The sequence below is a fragment of the Egretta garzetta genome, unplaced genomic scaffold (assembly GCF_000687185.1).
Source record: "Egretta garzetta isolate BGI_Z169 unplaced genomic scaffold, ASM68718v1 scaffold23, whole genome shotgun sequence".
Taxonomy (NCBI): Eukaryota; Metazoa; Chordata; class Aves; order Pelecaniformes; family Ardeidae; genus Egretta; species Egretta garzetta.
In genome coordinates, this window is record NW_009259237.1 from 2,253,094 (window position 1) to 2,277,086 (window position 23,993).

At 38.4% G+C, this 23,993-nt stretch overlaps 1 protein-coding gene across 1 annotated transcript in view; it reads left to right on the forward strand.

Annotated features, from left to right (window-relative positions):
- Positions 1–23,993, forward strand: part of BEAN1 (brain expressed associated with NEDD4 1) — an 81,995-nt gene that overhangs the window by 18,452 nt on the left and 39,550 nt on the right. The window contains exons 4-5 of the mRNA XM_035891527.1: positions 739–813; positions 12,620–12,754. Coding sequence (XP_035747420.1) covers positions 739–813; positions 12,620–12,754 — 210 coding nt within the window. The remainder of the gene's footprint in view (positions 1–738; positions 814–12,619; positions 12,755–23,993) is intronic.

Here is a 23,993-nt window from a genome sequence, read left to right on the forward strand (position 1 = left end):
GGGGCAGCAGCCGGGCCGGCCCCGGGGCACGGGGGAGAGCGCGCTGCGCCGGGCTGTAAATACAGCCTCGGCAAAAGGCTGTGTTACATCCCACCGGCTGGCAGGGGCTCCTCTTTCACATCAACTGCAGGAGCGAACCAGACCACCTTTTTTTCCGAAATCTAAACGTTTTGTTATTTAGGACACGTTTTACTCGTGTGCATTTTGCTGCCTGCAAGTATAAATCTCTGAAGTGCAAGTTATAAATATTAAAGCTTAAATGCATAGGGGGAGTATGTGTATCAAATTTTAGAACACATCTATTCCAACCCAGTTTGACACACGCACGCCTAATGTATTCAAGATGCACTTAAACAAATTAGGAAGCAGTTCTTTTGTTTTACAATGGTAGGTGCCTGTTTCAGAGACTGGTGAATGACTTAACAAGAATAATTAGCATATTTATATAACACATTGTTGTTTATACGTGGGGTTTTGAATCTAAGAGGCATTAAAGTCATATATAATGTCATTTCCTGAACTGGAGTGATTCCTGGAAGTATGAAGCAATGACTTACTTGGGTTTTTTCACCCCCATTCAAGCTACATCTGTGCGTAATTTCAGAGTCTGAAACGCGTAATCCTGCCCCAGAGAGAGTGGGTGCATGTTAATACCACAATGTGTCTTCAACTGACATCTGGTTGCAAAACAAAAACAAACTGCTATTAAGGACCTTTTTTCCATTTTTCCCTCCTTAGTTCTTTTCTTCCATCTTTATCTCATCTCTGGAAGCTCCATCCGTATTGGAATAGGCAGCAATTATTCCAATATCTGTAAGTAGTCTTTTTTTTTTTTTTTTAAACTGCATTAATGGCATGCCTTGCAGTCACATACTGCTGTAGGAATATTATATTTAAAGTCCTCTAGCAGATAAACATCAATCCATTAAAAAGCAAGTAGCTTCCTGACTAAGAAAACAACTGAGCTGTTAAAAGAAATTGACTTAACCTTGTGATCTTTATACAGACAAAACTCACAGAAATGAGTGAGAGGAGAAATAGAGGACCATAAAATTTAGCGTGAGGTACAAGTACTTCAATATTTCCTCTTTAAAAAAAAAAAAAATCCTCCCTTTTTTCTCACGACAACAAATTAGCACATAGCTGCTAGAACTGATTTACAAATTGAGCACACTGACATCAGTCAAAATTTCTATAATTTTGGCGCTCATTAGTGAAACAAATATGGCTAAAAACTACTTCCGATCATTGAAATAAAACAATTGCTGACATTTGACTTCCTTCTACTCTCCTTTTTATGACTGACTTCTGTAGTTATTACATGCAAGTTTTTTGAAAAGGAAATGTAACGTTATAGGAGCCAATTCTGGCCATGTCACTGGTCCTCTTTTGGCAGAAAACCACAGGGAAGCAGAGTAGCACATCCAATCTCTTAGGTGAGAGAATGCATAATGATAAAATTATATGCACAGCAATTCAAACAACCAAGGTATCTCACAGAGCAAGTGCTGCAGCTCGAGAAAAGCCATGCTGAAATGTTCTAACTAGATCATGACTTTGGTAACAACTTTGAAGCTAAGATGCCCATCATGTGTGAGAAATCATATGATTAAACCTGAAGTTTAAAGAAAGAACAGACAAAAAGTTATCTTATTTACCTTGGGACATACATAAATGAACAACAAAGGCAGGCAGCTACTATCATTCCCAGACTAGAAATACTACAAAGCTTAGTGTTTGCTGCCACGACCTACCAACTTGGAGAAATTATTCATAGCATCAAGACCAGCTTCTGTCAACACTAGGTATCTGTAGTATCTAACCCTACATTAACTTTGGTTGGTAAAGCTGAAGACAGTGCAAAACCAAATAAATGCAGTGTTGTCCTTCAGATTGCTTGGTAAACCCTTAAACTAGAAAAAACATGTTGAAGTTGGGCTCGAGAACAAGTGCAAGATTAGTAGCTGCTGATTAAAATTGTTCACCCTCTGGTTAGCTAGGCGATGACCAACTGGCATCACCTAAGTCATAGAAAATACATAATAACAATACAAAAATGATGGGAAATTGTAAACGCTTACATCAGTATAGCTACATGTGGCGGTCTAGTCATTTAATAGTGAATTGCCTCTGGACTTGGCAAAAAAGACTTGATGTGCTTATGTTGTTACAGGTCAATAATGCAGAATTACTGTTGAGATTATTTTTGCACAGGACTGTTGGGTTTATGTTACGCATGACATTTCATAGCACTTCATTATGTGTGTAGCCAATACATGTTTAGTTTGGGGCTTCATATCAGAACAACATAATCTCTTACCCATTCTTCACTTTTATGTTCCTTGACCCTTAAGCTCAGATTTTTCCCTGCCGTTGTCTCTCCCAGAGAGGCCACTTCTTGATGGCAAGGCAACTTTGTATTACATTAACTTTAGATGAGTGGAGTTTTGCAATAGAAGTGTTGCAGCAAACAGTTCAGAGTACTCTGAGTATTGCCCTAATTTCCAAATGGGTGTCTACATCTCTTCAAAATTAAATGTTCTTGGGACAGTATTTCTGTTTTATTTTGGCTTTAACTGAGTACAGTGTAGCCAGGCCCAATGTTCTGCCCTTCTACACAAGGGCTATCATGTTTAATTACTGTAATGCTTAGACTGTGAAATGTTCTACTGACAATAACAGATAATATTAACACAATACCAGGTGGTCAATAGCCAAAAAAAACCAAAACAACAAAAAAAAAAGCAATAAACCAAACTGTGGCTGGTATTACGCTTTTATGGTGACCACAGAAAGAGTCTGGTGTTATTCCAGGCTGTTACTATGTACTACAAGAAGGAGACGTCATAGTCGTTTCCTTCAGCTATACAGAATTCATGTACACCAGGTACTAGACCTGTTTACTCTCCCAACACTGAATTTCCTAAGCAAGTGCAAAGGCCCAGGAGCAAGACTGCAGCTTTTCTCTTGCAGAGTCAGCTGTGCCTCAAGAATACTGTATCTTGTACAGGACAAAGAGGCAAAGTCACACAAGCCAAGTCCAGGCAAGCTAATACTCAAGAACAGACCTACGTGCCTTCAGCTGCACAGTACCAAGGCAGGTGACCGTTCCAGCATTTAATGGAACTTTCCAATCGGAAGTAAAATTTGCTATTAGCTTTGTTGCTTTAGATGTTTGTTTCTGAGAGAAACATTGGATTTTCTTTGCAAAGTGTTTTTAGCTTTTGGTCCGGTATGTTTGTTTGTTAAAGTAAAAAGTCAAAATTATCTCTAGAAAATATTGATGACAATGAGTATAAATCATTATTAATCAGCAGTCATAAACCTCAATCAGCATTTGTAATACTTAAATGGAGGGGGCCCAAAACTGTCAGAGAAGTAAAAAGGCAGACAAACAATTCTACCCAAACTGCCTTCCCTTCCTGCATGCTGCTGCCTCCTCCACCTCCTCCCCAGCAGTTCTGAGACTCATCTCTGAAAAAATGAATTTTAAGCACAGGTAAAAGCAAACAAATCAACTGATTTTTCAACCAGTTATCCAGATTGCCAATACATATCAGCTATTATGAAAAGATAGTTATTTTACAACTATTAATTGACTATATAGTTATGTATTAGTAAATTATTTATTAGTAAATCTTTATGATAACCATTTTGAACAATGTCTCTGCTGTTGTAACTAAGGAATGTCCAGAGATATGTAAAATGTTTATTTGGATGCAAGAATCACGAAAAACAAAACTATAAAATATGCAGACAGCATTTTAAAATCCAGCATTAAGACTGCTGTGTTATAACCTTTATAGATCTTACAAACTTACTCTTACTAAACAGAATTATCTCTCAAAAATCAAGAAGGAACAAACGCATTCGGACTGTGGCTCTCTCCTCTTTCTGCATGAACACCCACCTATGCCAGGCACAGGGACATACTTGCTACAAAGGAAAAGTGCATAAAATCCTCATCCTAAAACCAGTAGGCCCTTGAGTAGACACTTTGGATGCTGTCCCTCAGCATTCAGCTCACACACTGTAACAGCAGGACAACGGTGGAAGGCTGAACAAACTTCTACTCATAAACCAGGAAATCTTTCTGTAAACAGCAAGAATAAAACACTCTCTCCACTGCTACAGACTAGGAAGTCTGTAGCTCTTGTTCTTGATGGCAAATCCTGTATTTTTCCAAGAACAGTCTCCAAACTCACCCAGTTTAACACAGTTGTCTGGAGGCCAGTACTCAATGAACTCACTTTCATATGCACAGGTGGAGCCCAGTGCCTCAGTTCAAAGAGGTGAAGAAACTCGGTGATTTGGGGTCTGTGCAAGTATCTTACAGTGATTCTGTTGGCCGCACCAGATGTGAGACATGCAGAAAGACGAGAGATTGCTTCAAGCCTGTGCACGACAGCTTTGCTGTGAGCTCCTGTCCTGGAGAGAGTATGTTATATGCCAGGATGTTTAAGAGACAGACTGATAGATCTGCACCGAGACTTCTGCACCCCACAGCAGTATATTCCCTTGCACTTGTAGGATGCCTTGAGAAGTGTCACTGATCAAAGGACCAACATCTACCACCCATTACCAGTTTCTCTCCAGAAACCATGTCTGCCATGCAATGCCAGGCAGTGAAGGAAACTCACAGTCTAGTTGCCCCCTCCTCTCTAAGCGCACAGCTAAATTTAATCCCCAAAATAATGTGCTCTTTATTTTTCCTTCACTGATCTTTTTTTCTTAAAGTGTGGATGAAGGCACCCATCTCTCCCTACAATTTTCCACATTGTACTTCAGGCTTTAATGACTCCAGCTGTGCAGAAAAGAAGGATATTCGAATACCCCCAGAACCGCACCTCAGAATTCTTTGTTCTTCTCCCCTAATAAGTCATATCCTGCTCAGTATCTTTCTGCCATCAATTTATTTTCTGATGGCTTGAAATCATCTCAGTTAGATCAAGAATGATTTTTTTCACCTTTTCATTTATTAGACTGGAATCTGCACTAGGAAGGCATCAATTTCTCTACAAGCCTGACAATTTCTCATCCTCGTTTATGAGGCTATAGGCTGACAACTCCAAATCGTTCATTTCCACTCTAACTACTGACTTAATGCTTTAGTTTCAGCAGCTTCTCCCAACTCCTACCTCCCATACCTTTTTTTTTTTTTTAGTGGATAGAATCATAGATTAGAATTCATTCCTATGCAACTACTATGCAAAAAACAGATTAGAGTCCAACCCTGCTCCCTATTAAATAAATAGCAACAATGCTTTAGTTTTTGAAGGGGATCTCATCAAACTAGTACAAGCAGCCTTACTAAGAAACCTCTCAGAGAAGAGTAGGGGGGGAGATATGTTTTAGAGGTGCTGAGTGCTATTAACTCTTGCTGTCTGACATTTCATTATGATACAATGATTGTATTTGAGCTATATGTTCAAGCACCTAAAAACGCAGTAGATGCCCAGACGCCTTTATGCAGAGCCTCCTTTCAAGGAGAGGTGGACACCTAATTATGAGCTTTTGGAAAGCCTACTTAGAGTCTCTGCCTTCAGATGCTCTGAAAATTTGGCCTTAAATTCAGAGCTGGCAGAAGCAAGCAATTCAGTTGCCTTTGACAGCATTTATGCAAACAGGGGTTTTAGCTCCAAGACTTAATACATATGTTGCTAGAACTTCCCAAAATCCCTTGGACTGTTTATATAATAATAAATATAATGACATTACATGACATTGAGACACCTACAGTCTTCAAGGACCTATATGAAGATAATTTATTGGAGGACATTCCAGCCAAAGCTGCTTGATCACTGTCTATTCCTAATGCAAATAGTGCCTCTATGACACTTTGTTTCTTTGGCCTCTTTAATTCTAAGTTTCTTACGTTTTAATTGCTGTTTTTAGTTGCAAGCGTGTTAATCCCTTTACTTCTATCATTAAAATGAGGATTTTTCTTTCAGCAATTGTTTTCCTTCTTCATTAGAAGCATTATAAAAAGAGTGAAATATATGCAGTTTTTCAATTTTTTTACTTTTGAATCTTTCCTATTGTCAATTAATCTTCTTTAGTTTCATGGTTTAAGAGAATCAGCTCTGTAAGCATCTGATCTTTACAGGTTTTCAGCATCATAGCTTTATTTTGAATTAGCTGCAAAATTGTTACAGGATTACTTCTACCAGTACCATGGATGCTTAAAAGACCCAACTAAGACTGAAGCTTTATGGTGCTAGATCCTGCACAAAATAACTGGCCTTGTCCTTCCAGATTGCAGGTGTCTAGATAACACAAAAGGTGGGAAGAGAAAAAAACATTGGCAGAAAAATTAATTGCTTTAGATTACATAGCAATGTAAGGAGAAAGCAAGGCTCTCCTGGCTCCTGGGACTGGTGTGTGTCCATTACTTGGCATTGACTCTTGCTAACAAGATACTGCACTAGCTATTTTCTCTTGTAGCATCTTTTTTTCCATCTTTGTCCAATCCCATATCTGTCTTTGTTCTTGGGGTTGAAGGAACAGACTTGCTGCAAGACAATTTCCAGAACATTTATTCTACTTTTACTTCTTCATATGATTATTTTATGTATCTGAATTAATTGTCCACTAACAACCTGTTGTCCATCACGCTGAGACCTGATAGAAATATTCTGAAGTTACACTTGACCTCAACTTTCAGTTCCCACTTACTTAGGACAGAAAAGTAACTACAGCTGGCTTGTAATGTTTTTCTAGTTAGATCACAAATACAGGTAGGTCTCCCTTCCTCTGGGGAACCAAGATATATATAGAAACAACATCTTTTGCATCAGGAAGTTGAACACTTCAGTCAGTTGAACAGCTTTCTGAGTCACTCTAAATCATTTAATAGGCTGCTTCCAATTTTTAAACATTGAAACCAGGCCCCGGCTTACAGAATGGGTTCAGTCAGGGATTTCTACAGCAATGACTCAGGATCTTACAGAGATGAGCTTTACAAAAGAGATCCCAGGTCATACGGGGGAGAGAGTAATAGAGTACATGGCAGAGCACCCAGCAGATTGCAAGCTATTTTGTCCCAGTTGGAAGGCTACTTCTTACTAGAACAACCTCATATTGAACTTTGCTTCTAATCGACACTTAACCATCTCCTCTTATTAGCAGAGTTCAGTGTTTTGGGCTAAATGCTCCCCGTTTATGATTATTTACAAGTTAGACTACTGGGGTACACAATGGTCATTTTCACTCTCCAAACGCACACAGTATACAAGTCATTGGCCCAAACAACTGACAAATATAAGACTTTTAAAATAAAGTAGGTCACAGAAAGTCCAATGCAGAAGAGACTAGAGGTTTTAGAAATTTGTAAACCATGTTTCCTTTTTGTCATCTTAATGTATTGCCCTGAAACTTGCCTCTAAAAGGTTCAGTGATTAGGCAGCCTACTATGCAATCCTCATTCCCTGTTCAGCGAACAAATGTAAAAACCCTGCAGACTTGAGCAGCTCTGAATGACAAATTAACACTCCCGGTGGATTGCAGATGCCATGCTGACAAGTAGCCCAACAATATCTAGTCAGTTGGTATTGTAATTATACCTCTGCCTCAGAGACACATCGGTAGAGGAATGTGAATCCAAAGGGCTTTCTGGTTTTGCCTAGAACTTGGTGCTAGAGAAAGAACACACACACACTGCAAAGAGGAGCAACAAAGAGTAGCTATTTGGGATGACTTTTATGCATCATTTGAAGAGTATATTAAACTATACTAATAATCACGTTCCTCACACTAAACACATTTGTGGAATCAGATGTTCCTTTGGAAAGCATATGGGACATTCAATAGTAGATTGGAAAAGCAGTTACTACATAGTCATGCTATTGTGTGCTGGGGTGTGTGCTATATAATACATTTCTTAGCACCAGTCCCAATCAGAAACTGTCCCAATGTTTAAGGAGAGCACAAAATCAGAATACCACCACCAAAGATTTTATATATAGGTAGACACTTTTAGAAAAGACTTTGGTTTTCCAACAGCACAATCCAAAATGGAAACATGAGTGGAAACTGTACTTTTGCAACTAGATCCTATTAGCCAACCTGAAAGATGTCTAAAAACCTGATAGAAGTCTAAAATGAAAGAGAAAAAATTATGTTCAGGGCTACATTTCTGTGCTTCTGATATAAAAAAAGTGTTTCTACTGAATGAAGCAAGCCATAAATTGAAAATTTTCACAAAGTTGGAGACATAGGATCATGCTTCAGGAGTGCTGGAGCATCTGTAGAGGTAGAAAAAAGAACTTTTCCCCAGATTTTCAAACATGTAAAACTATGATTCCCAAATACAGCCAAGGACAGCGTGGTAAAATTCAGGGCTAAAGGTAGTACCAAGCTACCTCAATCATATAGAAATGACATCTTGTGCCTGTCCTCTGATTTAAGGTTATTGTAAAATTCTTCAGTTGCCATCAATGTGAAATACCAAGGAATTGAGGGGCACAAGAAGTCACCAGAGAGATAAGAATCTCTCTTCCTTATATTGTGTTCATCTAAATCATATAAGCACAGCAGAGCATTAAGCATCAAACTAACACATACCATGTGCTGTTTATTCTCTCATCCTCTTACTAAGCTCAAGAGTTGTTAAATCATCTCTATGTCACTGGAGGATCCTTCTTCACCACGACTATCTTCCCACAGCTGGCTACAAAGGTTTCAAAGCCAGGCTGCAGGCAAGAATGAGGACTATGATTTTTACAAAGTGCAAAGGATTATATTGCAGAAAATAGTTCCTGCTGGTAGATGATCAGGAGGTTATCAGACTCAGTGTTTCATATGAGAAGTGCTTACCCACTTTAACAGATATGTAATTCAATGGTCATTTGAGTAAAAAAAAATTGTGGTATTACTAACATAGGAAAATACAAATCCGTATAATGTACAATAGCTGTAAACTATTGTGCGTATTTTAATGGTGCAGGTTAATTTTCAACTTGCAGACTTATTTTATGCATCACATTTATACAATATTGCACCTTAACCTTAATTTGGTATGATCATTTTGATGGTCTTAAATTACTAATTTTCACTTCATAAATTCATTCAAATGCGTGCTGATTTAGAATACAAGCCTTGAAAACCATTAGCACGCCTTTGCGTGGCACATTCCAGTTGGGAACAGGTGGGCTTAGAACTGGGAAGTGCTTCTCCAGAAGGGACTTCATTAGCTCCTTGTCATCTGTAGTAAAAATTGTTTTCAAATCAGTTTTACCTCAGGGTAAAACATACTTTAAAGACAAAATACTTTGTATCTCTACAGAGATAGAAACATCATCTTGGAAAGTAATGTATTTTCTCACAACTGAAACTATCTGTCTCAAAAGAATTTTCATTGCGTAGAACTTAAACATTGTTATTTGTTCAGTCAGTACCAGACTGAATGTGATGCCTACCTCTGTCCCTGCCTGCTGCACGACTACAGGCCTGTGCCTCAGTTTCTTCCTCAAAAAAGCATTTACATATTTCTAGTCTTCATGGTTTCTTCAGTTATTTTGCAGCTCCCCTTTTGAGAATAGATGGAAGATTTGTATCATCTGGACTCACGAAAGACGTAATTTGCTCTTGCTGCATCTGGGAAATACAGCTTTATGGGATGGGTTTGCACATCCTTTTTTTTTTTTTAAACCATCATTGTCCCTCACTGCTTTTCAGTCCAAAAAAAATTAGATCTGCCCATATAATTTCTTATAGCTTAAAATCTTAATGGTTCTCCCTGAAGATAATAAAACATCACAGTGGTTTTCTAGCATTTTCATAAAGACCATATCCCAAAGTGACACACAGTTCAACAACAACTAGCAGAAACAGAAAGCATAGTATTGCTTTCTGGATGAGAGAGAAGAGGCATTTATCTTTAAGTGACCTGCAAAGTAGAGCCAGTAAAGTGGTGAAAAGTCAAGCAGGAATTTTAGGTTGCAGGAACTGTAGAAAACTTTCTTACATCCAAAAGTGGTGAAATCGTAGCCAGTGAGAGAATTGTGTTGAACCAGTAAAAACGGGAACAAGAAAGATACAAAAGGGTGTAGGCTGGAGCAATTTCAAAGAGGTTTAAAATAACGAGGGCAGTTTCAAACTAGATTATGAACTACACAGACTTTATGGAAGATACAAATATGTGAGAAGCATACCAGGACCAATTACTCTATTAAATTTGGTAATATATTATGTTTTCCTTTTGCATCATTTTCTTGCAGGTGAATTCCTTTTTGATATTTGCAATGACTATGTAACCAGTCTAAAGTTAACAAAAGTTGTTCCCATTTACACAATGACTACGTTTGGTACCACAAAGTAATTATTGCTTAGCTCCTTCTTCTATAGTATCTTAACTCAAAAAAAAAAAAACCAAACCAACCAACAAAACAGACAGGAATCCCCACAACTTTAATTGCTGGGAATTCTGTGCCATTTTACCCCAAAATTGTCTGAGATGCCTACCAGAAACACAGTAGCCGTTTGGGAAACATACTGCAAGTTGTTCAGAAGGTACAAAATGATAGGATGTGATTATTGGCCTCTAGATTGCAGAGCTGCCAGGTACACATGTACAATCTAAGATTTACTATAGCAGTATGTTGTCAACACTGGTGATATTTATAAATGCATTTGGGGGTACTGACATCTTCCACTGGAGCAGCTGTGTGGAGAATTGGAAATCATAAAGAATTACTCCAAACTGCATGATTTCACAACTATGAAGAATGACAAAAAGGCTCCAAATTAAAAATACTGGGGAGCAAACAAAAACGCGATGTAGCAGAATTGCCCATCTTCTATTGGGTACAGATTTGCACACTGGCCCTCTGTGCCTTTACTTTCAAGAGCTAGCATTTTTCAAGTTGGGCTTGAACTTTTATTTCCCTGTACTTCAAATGTTTTAGGTTGCTCACATGAAGTAACCTGAATACAGCTCTGGTACTCTAATGAAATTTAAAGCTGATTTGCAGAGTCTTTCTGCACAAAAGTCTTCCTTGCCAAACTTAGAAACTTTTTATTTTGTCATTAATGAACTATTTTCTGTCTATTTTATTTCTCTTTCCCATTACTGGAAGGCCTTACAAAACCATACAACAAAATTATGTTAGTGTATCCATTTGCGCACTCAGATGCACTTGTCAGAAAATAGTTCCCTTTTATCTACCATCAAAACAAGTCCACTTTCAATAACACTACTAGTGAAATGTGAAAAAAACACCCCCAAACCTTCCTTGAATAATGTGGAGGGTTTTTTCCTCTCTTATCCTGCATAATTTTCTGACTTATCTCCATGAATTTGTTTGTTCCTTATAGTATGTTAATAGATTTTTAACCTAACAAACTGGAATACATTTACATAACAATTTCTTTTTTCAATTATCTGCTCTGTGTGGTTTTAGATAGTATGGCTGGTCACATGGGATATTTTGCATTGTGTAGTTAATGTGTCAAAAAAAAAAAAAAAAAAGGACATACTTTTCCTGGGATAGAGATTCCCCAGCTCCTCTAAATTTTGTGTCATGCCGCTGCTGTTTGAATGTTTATGGACATCAAACAAAACAGCTGTTTTGAGTAGCCAGTGAAAGCTAAACACTTATCACTTGCTGGCATTGCATTTGCAGTGATCACTCTCTCCTCAGGCGTACTCTCAGAACTTTTGGACTAGGAAGGGGTGATCCTGGTCAGGTATGACAAGCAATGACACTCCCACCAGCACTCCCTTTTCTTGTGCAAATATGTTTTACACAAGTGAATATGAGCTTGGACTGAAACTCTGCTTTTCTTAAATTACAGGGCTTAGGCTGGTATCGTCTCTCCTTTGAGCGCAGGAAATTTCTGTTCATGCATGTGTGTATGCATAAAGATAAAAGGAACCATGGTACACTATAAAAGGACAAGATAAAATTACTCTTTTCCCCCCTCTCTAGGCACAGAGGAGTGACTCAGTTTTCTACTCAGCCCCCAGTAGTCCTGGGAAGTGGCTTCAGTCTTTCAGCTGAAGAGCCAGTCAAAGATTTGGCTTCATGCAAAGATACAGACCCTTCTATATAGGATTAATGTTTCTGCAAACCAAACCTGAGTTTATGTCTCCGTAAGTTTACCCAAGGCTTTATTAAGATTATTCAAAAAATCCTTCCCCGTTCTATCAGACTGAGCTCCTCCCCTTAATTGTAAAACTGGAAAGAGATTGTGAGAGAGTTATATTTACAACTAAGAAGCCCTTAATCCAGTCCTTCAGGTTTATGCAAGATAACAGATCTCTCTTCTTTTTTCCCCATCATTTATCCATCTTGTGTGTTAAGCTGGGGCGAATGTTAAAGCATGTAAGTCAGTCAGAAGGTTAGGTGCCTCAGAGACACGGTACCCTTGTGATTTCTTTGGTATGCTTCACCTAGACCTCATCTGTCTCAAACACTATTTAAACGATCAGCAACAACAGTATAGGAAACATTTGTTTGAGTCTGAGACCCTTTTCACATCTGACAAAGAGAAGAGAGTGTTTTCATCCATCCAGGGCTTTCAAAAGCAGGAAGATAGACTTTCAGTAGACATGTGGCTTTGTTGCTCAGGAAGGAGCTGCTTGTTACACAAAGTCATCTATTGTTTTTCCTCCTTTCAGATGAACAGAGCATTCTGCCGTGTAAAAAAGAGGAACTACAGTGTGGTGATGGACTCTGCCTCTTAAACTGGCTGCGCTGTCACTATAAGAAGGACTGTGGCAGAGACTACATGTCCATCAAGCTAACATGCTCAAGTGAGTTACCCTTCACTTTCCTAAATCATGACACAATGCCCTAGAAATGTGAATCCATTTGCTCACCGAACTGGTGTTTGTTAACAATATACTGTTCTAAACATTAGATGTGATACAGTTTTGCTGTTGCAAGGATACGGATATTTAGAGGTTTATTTATTCATATGTCTAAATCATTTATGCTGCATGCTGATTTCAAGTAGAATGGTAGACAAATATCAGCAGTAGTGGGAATGGAAGATTTGGTTGAGCTCAAAATGCATTAAACTAATGTATTGTGAAGGCTGCTGCTCTGAAATGCCAGCTGAGTGGGGAGAAGCAAAAAAAAAAGGCAGTCGCCATTGCTGGAAACAATTAGACACTGGCAGCTCTGCAGAGCAGTGACTGATGGTACTCTGCATTTGGAAATGTTAATGCGAATAAAACAAACTGCCAGCTGATTAAAAAAATACTTGGGCAGGGAAGAGGTAAGAATTACTGTGAAGTCAGAGATATCGAGTGTATTCTATGATTCTATGATTCTATTTAAAGGAGTCAGTTTTCAACTTTTGTAAACAGTGCAGATGGTTTTAGAACCAGATTTGTTGCAATACTTTGAAAGATGAATTGGAGGATTTCTGATGAACAAAAGTGTGTTATACTCTCAGCAATTGCTGTTTACTAGCAAACTTGGTGAGGTAACCTTCTTGGCCTTTCTGTTCCTACTTTTTGCTTGTTATTTGTTGTTCACTTGTTAATTTCAAGTTACAGTTTTAACTCTGAAACCTTCCTTTTAACATACCCATTTTGTAACTAGCAACATCTAAAATGGCAAATTACTTTTAGACCTCTATTCTACACAGTACAAATAGGACGGATCACATACTGCTGTTACTAATTACTTGCCAGAAATATTTGCAGACTTCAGATTTTTAGTTAACACAACATTGTACACAGAAGAACGTAGCTGCAATTTTGCAAAAAGACCAGAAGTTACAACAGGGAGAACAGATTGACAGCTACTGGCAATACACTTCAGATGAAAGTAAAACAAAAAATGAGTGTCAGGAGTGAGCCTAGTACACTCCATCCTCTAATGGGCATTCAGATGCATAGAGACAGGATAGAGCCAATCCAAAGTAAAACCCTCTGAAACATGCATAGTGTAGATAGCAGGCCATCAACACCAACTGTTCAGTCTACAGATCTTGTCACAACCCGCTGGCTGGCTTTACAGAGGAATTCAAGCACTCATGCAACACAAGCACTCTGTAGAATTGATCACAGTCCATTAAGTATAGCAGCATTCAGGTCAGATCCATGGAGCACAAAAGATTATGAGTTTATAATTGAGAATTCAGAAGGGCTACAGTTAACATGCATGGGAGGACACACAAGATGTGAATTTAGGCAAGACCTCAGGTTCTTATGCTCTTAATTCCTGGTCCAATCAGCACAGATTAGAGCTAGGTATGTGGTTTGGTTTTTTCTCTGAGGAAACATATTGGATGTGATCATGGAAGATTGAATGGGAACACGATGGTTTTGATGATCTTGCATCTTGCCTGGATCACATGAAAACTATTCAGCAACTTACATCACACATAAGTAGGCATTATTTTCTGCCCTTCTATAAAGGTGTGCATGAGGTAAGTAGTGAGTAGCAACACACTCTTTTTAATATATGCCAATATGTATTTTTTCTAAATGCAAAGCTGTCAATTCAGTGCTAGTAAGAAAAAGACAGCGACAGCTGACAAAATAGAGTCAAAGTCACAGATTTGCTCTGAACATATTACCGTAGTTAAGATCTCAAAAATACAAAACCAACAGATCATTTGCAATGGTTACAGAAGCGAACAGAAATCAGAAATTGCCTAGAGGAAAAATTCATTATTTTTTCAATGGAAAGACAGATTTGCTGTTCACAGATGAACCTGAGAGTAGACTGTCATCCGGCAAGGCACTAACATCTGTCACTTCATATATACTTCACAGACACAGACATGTTTCAGACAGGACAAGCGCCAAAGTACCTCTGTCACGTGTTGGTTTTGCTGAATAGCAACAAGACCTGTTAAGACAATCAGCACCAACAGAAAATCTACACAGAACACCTATGTAGTTAGTCTGATGGACTACAGCTGTACAAGGATTCCCAGGGAAGCTGATCACAGGCAACTTCATTTGGCAAAGCTGGAATAAACCAGCAATTCAGTTTCAGCTATCAACTAATATAATAGAAGAGTCACCCAGAACAACTGGGATAAAATATAGCTACCAAAGTAAAAGAAAGGGATGTCTTTCTTATGGCCCCCAGAAAATTATCCCATCAGTCTGAAAACTGGTCAATCATTCCTATCAACGGTAGAGTTATTAAAAATGCATCACAGAAGCATGGTGGTTTTTCGCTTTGGACTGGACTAGATTCTCTCTGATGGTACTTAGGTTTAAACTAGCAGCTCTGGTGTGAGTATTCAGGCCTTTAAACAAACACGTAACTTCAGATTATAGAATCCAGAAGCATGGAAAGGTTGTGCTTTTAGCAGGTTTAAAAACAAAAAGGTTTTCCATAGTATACCCATTAGAAGTTTATGTGTCCCAACAGTTTTCTTTTTTGGTCTGAGAAAGCCTTTTCTCTTTAAACAGTGAAATAAATGGCCAAGTTCCTCAGTCTGTTACATGTGCTCACTATGCATGTACATTCACTCCAGGGGATTTTGGATTTGTCAGTAGCTAAGGGGAATGCATGCGATCTGCTTCTTAAAACACTGGCAGTACATCAACCACGGAAGCAGGCTAATGATAGAGTGAAAGGGAAATGACTTCCAAATCACCTCCTGCCCGCTGTGTCAATCATGCCTAACCTCATATTCTGGATTCACATACTTAGGTGTTGGGAGGGGATAAAATGAGAACCTTTTGTTCTAGCATTTATAAAATCAGATACAATAGTGTCTATAATGGGGGCTCCCTGTACCAGTAACCACTGTCATGTGGTCTACCACTACCATGTGATCTCAGTACTTATTTAGAATAAGAGATTGCTATGCAGGTAAGCAGGATGTCAGAAATTGGAAGGGCAAAGGAAAAAGAGATGCTAAGAAAGGAGTTCAGAAATAAATACCTAGGAAAGGGGAAAAACAAAACTGGCAGCTCTTTCTCAACCATATTACACCATTTTTACTGTCATGTAGCTCACTGAAATCTATGGCCTACTGCTGTAAGACAAGAAAGGCCATGGTATTTTGAGGATATCCACCACTATTGTGGGCAGTCCAGTCACACTAGAGCTCTTGACATTATTCCTTGTCCAGTTATGAGCAAATAATAGCAGAGACATTCAACATTTCCTATTTGAGACAATGAGAAAGATTCCAAAGGGCTTACACACAGAATTGTGGTTATAAAGGAAAGACAGGCTATAGTATTTTACACATCCTTTCAGACCTAGGCTCGTATGGGAAAAGCTTTGTGGCTAGCCATGGTAAAGTGAATTTTCAGGAAAGGGAAGGGAATCGGGAAAAGCTTGGGTCCACAAGATCAACATCCACAGTATCTACTGAGAGTAAGAGCGGACTTTCCAGCGAGGCTGTATTCCAGGAGAGATTTCCATTGTACGTTTAGCATATTGCTACTAGATGGAAAACGTCCGTGCTGTTGCTGCAAACCATAGTCTAGTTCTGGCAGGAAGATCCTCAACAAATGGTGGATGGAACAAGAAGAATGTGGGATAAGTATTTTGAGAGTAGGGAAACTTTGTTCTTTTTGTAGCACCTCACACATCCAGTGTCCTAACCATGGCTTCTAGGCATTATGGTAATATAAGTAAAGAATAACAATACCAGTCAGTGTGTTGCACCATAGCTCTGGTATTCCTAAAAGGCTGTTTATGGCATCGCAGTAATCAACAACAGTGTAACAAGCTATGTGTGTGCATTCACAGAGACGTTTCTTACACAACCAACAGTATATACGCTTACCAACAGGTGATGTGTGCATACACATATATAAACACAGCTCTGTAAAAGAGGTACCTTGATGTAGAAAGAAAAAATAAAAGAGGAATTACTTTCACAGGATTATAAGTACCCACAATTTAGTTAATTTTTACCCTCCATAGTTATCTTGGCTTTCAGAGGCAAAATAGTTACTTCCTTAGCTTACTCTCAGAGCTTAATTTTAGCATTTAAGAAGCAAAACACTGACATAAGAGTATTTCATTTAATTTGCAGCTACCATGAAATTCAGCCTAATGGGAAAGAACATGAACTATTCAAAGTATATTTCAAGTATGAATATGTTTGCCTATTCCTTCTTGTATCGGTCAACCAGAATCACCACATGAAAAAATACATTTGTGTATCTTTCTTCCTCTCTTTTTCCTCCCCTTTCTCTTTCTTGTGCTCTCCTTTCTTAACTTGACTGACGGAGGGTTTTTTGCTGTTAAATCCTCTTGAATCAGAAGCAGAACCACTGCTAAGTCTTAACAAAAGCATTGTACTGCATGTACTCCAGGGAAGCTGCCCTGAGAAGCAATGCATGGATTTGTTCCAGTTGAGAAAACAAGCTAATATTTCCCTTGCTGTAAGAGGAAATCAAATGTATAATCTTTGCTCAAGGGTTAACCATACATTTCTCAGAAAATACACTCAGCAAAATAGTGTTGACCTGTAGCACTTAAGATGTACTTGCCTTCACCTACTCTTTTTCCAGTCCTCTAGCCAACCATTTAGCATAGAAGCTTACATGCATACAAAGATTTTAGCTATCTTCCAGTGGCTCAGATTTCCTATGTGCTTTTTTTTTAAGGCTCTATTATCTATCTAGAGACTTTCCTGAAACCATGAGAAAGTAGTATTAAAGGCTAAAATTTTGGTTCAGACGAAAACATACATTTTCATGGGAAACAAAGAATTTGCCCCAGTGAAGCCAAAGACAGTCATAACTAGCGCAATCATTGCTCCCACTTGCAGGGGTTACATGACTGGAGTCTTCTGTACCAAAAAAATTGTCTTTTATGTCACTTGATACTTCTCTCTTTATTAAGGTAATTAAACACTGCACAAAAACTTAAAATAACTGTCATGAAGACTTTATTTAAGGCTCATATTAACAGGAGCCAGGTTAATGTTTGCTCTAAAGCTGCATCTACACAGATAATCCCACACGTTGCCTTTCTATTACGTACCATAGGCCATTTGGATTAATCATCTCCATCACTATGCAGCTTTATATGAAATCACACAGGTAATCCTGCCTGTGCAAAGTTCTCTCTGGATAATCCTGCCTAGAATCAACCAGGACGGTTAACATAATCTTGTCATGAGACTGTTGAGGAAAGTATGTTTGAATACTATCCAGACATAGATCTCTGACAATTCTTGTCAGAAAAGTAGTTTTCAAAAGAGGCACAGTTCTGTTATTTAAACAGCTATTACATGAACATAACAGTGCTTAAGATGTTACTACAACAGCCGTTGAAAATATTAAATTTTAACCTAATGAATGCATTCTTTTGTTTCCATTCATTCCAAGTTAAATCCATTAAATGTCCTTTTAAAGTTCTAACTGAAGAAAAGGAATCTGTTATTTCAAAATCTCCTTGCACATTTGTATCCAGGATTCCCCTAGTCCTTGCATACAGTTTCAGGAAAGGTATATAGACCCTCTGAGTACCGGTTTACATACTCTAGATTGTCAGTGGAGAAGGACAGTTACTCAGGAAGGTGATTTCAGAGAGGTTCAACCTGCCCTCTAAATGCATCCAGTCTCTCCTTACTGCCCAAATGGGAAACCTAGAAAGCATTGATTCCTAAAATAAACTCCAAAGTGAAGTTCCGTAAGTGGGTGAATACTTGCTCTTGATCTGTGCAATACTGTTATGCACCACTGAAATAAATAGGAAAACCTAGTTTTAGCAGTCACTGAAGGACATAGAAATGGAAGGCATGTTGGAGGCACTATCTTACAGGAAAGAACTCCGAAATCAAGAGACCCAGTCTGTCCTGGTTCTGCCAATTTCTTCCTGAGAAGTCATTTCATCTTCTGTTAACTTCATTTCTTCACCTAGCAAAGGTACATAACTATACTTGTCAGCTTTGAAAATGGCAGTATTATAGGCACCATAGCACTCTTACGAAGCAACAGAATGATAATTCCTTATATTCAGGAATATCTTTATAATATGAGCTTCTCTATTAGGAAAAATACTTCAGCATCCCCCAAAAAAGATAATGGGAGGGGGGAAAGGGAAAAAAAAAACCTGTTTGCATCTAATTTGGAGGCAATTAGTAAGTCAGTTCTTATAATCTTGCTGACTAATTCAGGCTTCTTAAGACATCAAATTGTTTGTTGTAATGGTGGTTTAAAAATCTTTATCATGCAATTTAATTCTGAGTTCACTGCTACTTGGTACTCTTATTTCTTCTTTGCTTGCTTAGTCACAAGAAGATGCTTTGGCCTCCAGTTAGATTTCAGTTCTTTGGAGCATTCAAGAAATTTATTTCTGTTTTGTTAGGAGAATTTAGTTTGTTCTGGAAATTACTATCAAAATTCTGGACTTGTTTATAAATTTCATGTACTACCTTAGTCTGGATTATCAAAACTAATGACAACAATACCCTCTTCCCTTACAACTTTTATTTAGCCTTTCTAAGGATTAATTTGAAAGACTGCTTCTTTCAGTGCTGTTATGTTTATTCAGCATATTTTTCTCTTATTTGCTGACATCAAGTTTTATCTAATGAATATCGTAGTGCATGCTGAGGGTCGGTATTTGTTAATCTTGCCCAATATAAAAATTGTACTCACACACTACCAACTTTTGTAAGCAGAAATGAACAATGGACATAGTTGAAATAACCCTCAAGTAACTGTTAATTAGAGCAGAACTTTTATCTGTATTATGCATCTTTCATTTGACAACTTATCTTTTCATAAGCACGTAGCTAAAAAGAATAGAGGGTTTAGAAAATAACTAAGCATAGAATTCTGGCATACAGTAAACATAAAAGGCAAGCCTGCATGGCTCTGGCACCCTTTGCCTCCTAGCTAGAGAAATTAGCAATGGCTAATGGAAATGAGTAGCCTTAAGAAAGGGGCATGATCAGGTACTATCAGGCAAAGATGCCAGTGCCAGGTCTTCCTGAAATGGGACAGTCGTTCTGACAATGACCCTCCCTTGCTCCATGAATTTAGAAAATGCTCAATTCTGCTGGATATAGCTGTTTACAAGGTAGAGATAATAATACTGAATTGTCTGATAAGATACAAAGAATGACTAGTTCAGTTTCATAGTGAGAAATTATCAGTATTATTGTTGTATTTTGAAATATATTAAAATATTTCTTTGTATGGCTGCATTTTTTCAGGAAGAGAAGCCAAGGTTTAAAAGGGGAGTTTCTATCAAGGCAGCCTGCCAAAGGCTGCTCTGTAAACTCACAGACAAGAAATTAATCTAGTTAAAAAGTTATCTTGATATGCCTTTTCCTTCATCTGTAAGTCTATGAATTTCAGGAAAAGCTACTTGAAAACATTTCAGTAATTTTTATTATAACATTTCTATAATACAAACTTTCAAAACAACAAGACAAGAAAAAGCCCATCAGCTAGGCAAATACTGTTCCCCCTATGTAAATAGGTAAAATAGTGACAGTTTTTGAATGTGCATCTCAGTGCTCCCTGAATTGGAAAGTTTTGCATGAATAAAATCCAGAATGCATTTACAGCGCATAAAGTATTGCACATAAGCACTTTCCTGAATTGAGGCCTAACTTCTTTGTCCACAGTCTCTTTGTAAATAAATAGCAGAATTCAGCTTTTTGACACATTAGCTTTACGAAACATGAGTTAGTGGGAAACACTATATGCAGTAGAATTGAGAATAAGATGAAAAATACAGAGCAAATAGAGAACAGTCAGCGGGGCCAGGGGGCATAAAGCCTCCTTGAAATCCTAAATTCAAATATGCCTTAAGTCATGACTGAAATAATTTGGTTGGTTTCATCTGAGTGGCTAACAGAAGAGGCTTGTTCATATCCTTACATTGCAAGAGAAGTGTTTATAGCTGCCAGGCTTCATTCCAGAGAGAAAAGTGGCAAATAAATGTATATTATATATAAATACATAAGCAGGGTAGGAAAAAAAAAAAAAATGTAATGGTAGACAACAAAATGTTCTCCTGATCTCTCTTACTAAGCATCATTGGAGACTCTCATAAACAACAGTAATTCACAGAACTGGTAAATTATGTTTATAAATGAATGAAACCCTGATGACATCTTTCTCTGAGAAGTAGAAGTAATACCCTTAGTCCTGCGAGGGAGAGACAGCGAAACGCACAAACCAGCAATATGTGAAAGGAAGACTAAAAGAGTTCAGGGTCTAATATAGGTGATGCTTCTGGCCTAAAGCACTAGTAAGTCCTTCACCATCTTTGTAACACTGCACTTGCCATAGCTATTACACAGGAAAAAAGATTCTTTGTTGGGGATTAAGCATCCTTTTCTAACAACCTTTAGTGCAATTACAGGGATAGCCTTTGTTTTCCATGGATTCAGGTGTCTGGCCCCAGGAGTGCTGGATTAATTTACATTAGGCGCCTGTTTGGTAGTTGGATCTGCTTGGTTTTCGTAGGTGAGCCCTGCTACCGCAGCGTGGCTCTCCTGAGTTGTGCTGACATAGTCATTTATGCATCTGCTCTAGAAACAAAGCCTGGGGACCAAACCTATGGCTGTAGGAGCAAGGTCAGAGTGCCAATTCTGTTTCCAGATTAAAATTGTGGGGAAGGTTTTTGTTCACACAGTGTGCTTCACACCACGGCCATAAAAAGTTGTGGTGGGTTAAATCAGGGAATGGTGCTCTACCAGATAAGGGACAGGAACGGTTAAGGCTGGCGTTGTTTTCTGCGTGCCTCTGCTAGTGAAGCCGCAAGTCTGCTACTAAGAAAAACCCCAGCCATTCTGGGGATTCTCCCAGGAAAGAGAAATGTCAGAACTGACACAATGTTTGCAGTAATAAGCTGTGTTGGCAAAATTCTTGTAGATGTCACCAAAATGTAAATGAACTCCACTGACTCAGGGAAGCAATCTCCAGAAGAGAGACACACAGCTTATTTGCATTTAGCAGGGGATTACAAATATCATTGTTCTCTCTCCTCCTCTCAAACTCAAACTGTTGGCTCAGTGTCAGCAGTGCAGAGATGCATTTCTCTTTCTTGAAACTAGTTTATTACCAAGAGAGTAAAGTGTGTATCCCTGTGCTTGTCAGCTAGCTCCTTTTCACACATACTTTGCTGCAGGTATCCTGATTCTCAATACTAGGAATATAGGATGTGACATAGTGCAGCAGAAACATGTAGAAGTACATAATTGGTACAGAAACAAAGAGGTCAGTCAATGAAAATACAAGACAGATTCATCACTTCAGTAAGATACAGTGAGGCCAGTCTCCACAAGCTTTCATTAGGCTCCAAACATTTTCTTGCCTCAAGGACTATGCTGGAGAGAGTAGTCAGCACGGGCTTCACGAAGTGCTACAGAAACCCCATTCTGGAAATACTCCATGAAACATGAGTTAACAAGAAGGACAGAAAGTTTACCTGATGATGAAAATGCATGAACAAGGCAGGTATAATACATCATCTTAATTTTTGTTGTCTGGAGAAAGGAAACGTCATCAGGATAAAAACAAATCACACAAAAATAGTATCGGAATGTTACTTACATTTCCCACTTTTTAAGGAATATAAAGCAAAATATGAAAAAAACCTAACAGACATAAGTGCCATACTTTCACCATAAAAAAATAAATAGCATAGTAATCCCCACCGAAGAAGAGATGAAAGCATCAAGAAAAAAAAAACACCAAACCACTAGCCATGTTTCCATGGCAAGTCTCTTTTTTCCTATTTTCTACCTTCACATAACCCATGTAATTTTCATTAGAAGTAATTGCTCAGCTTAAGGAAACAGTGTGCTGGTAATTCATGCCTCTCTCACAGGTCACAGAAAGTGCAGGAAAAATACGCAGAATTACAACGTGACTTAACACCAAGCATAAGACATGGATCATGTGCTGCAGTAAGCATCAGTTGGGTTTAATTTAAATCACAAGTCAATTCAAGGAAGAGCAGAGTTAAGCCGTTGCCCTTTTGGTTGTTGACTTAGGAAACACATTCAGTTAAAGCACCGCTCTACTCAAATGCATTGGTGTGTCAATTCACGGCCTCCATGCAACCATCTGTCCTCAGAAGACTGCAATGCAATTTGAACACTGCCAGCCTTTTCAGTAAGCACACAATAAATGTTTTTTTGACAAAATTGGATCATACTTGTACTAATAGAGGTCAGCATGGGATTTCATGACTGAACAAGCCAAAAGGGGGTCACAGTCTCGATGTGCTAAAATTGTGCACATTTAGTTTATTGTTTGGTGCTTGAGAAATTGACTTGTCTCATGAGAGGTGCAAAATAAGTCCACAGATTTTCCTTCTGTAACCCAAAGCCATGTGACCTGTCATATAGGGAACTACAATGGCCTGCCACATGTTACTTCGAAAAATGGGGCACCTGCAGCATCAGAGCTACATGAGGATAGTTCCGCTCTCGCTCCACTGCCTTTAGCAGTTGTTTCATCCAAGTCAGAAGGGAAGTGATGGGAGAGAAGCCTGCCTACTCCGTCTCCTCCACAGTTATGAAGGACAGGCAAAGTGGCATTCACCAAATGGAAATAAAATATGCCTTAAAGTCAGCATCTCTCCTACCACTTTATGGAAACATGAAAACCTTGCTTCACCCTGTGAAGCAGTAGTGAAAAAAGCCTAATTTTATCAGTAGAAATTGCCAACAAGAATGAGAAGAGCTCTTTATTAAAGGATGATAAGTGAAAGCTAAGATTAAGGCTGACATTAGGCAAACTGATTTCATATTAATCTTGATATGAACTATTTGTGATAATATATGTATATACACATTTGTAGGAGGCAGACACGGGGTTTGATGTATTCATATTAAATTATCTTGAGTAAGAATCCAAAGGACAGTGTTTATAGAGTAAATAAGACTAGTGAAATATTCCATTAAGTCAAAGACATTCATCACAAACTTCACCACATCCCTACCATAGAAAGAGGTTCCATACAAATGTTATGTACATACTGATGGGGCCATGGCCACAATCTGTTCCTCTCTCCACAGGCCTTTGAGCCCCAAATTGCACGCTGCAGCCAGGACTGCTCTTTGTGATAAGGCAACTAATC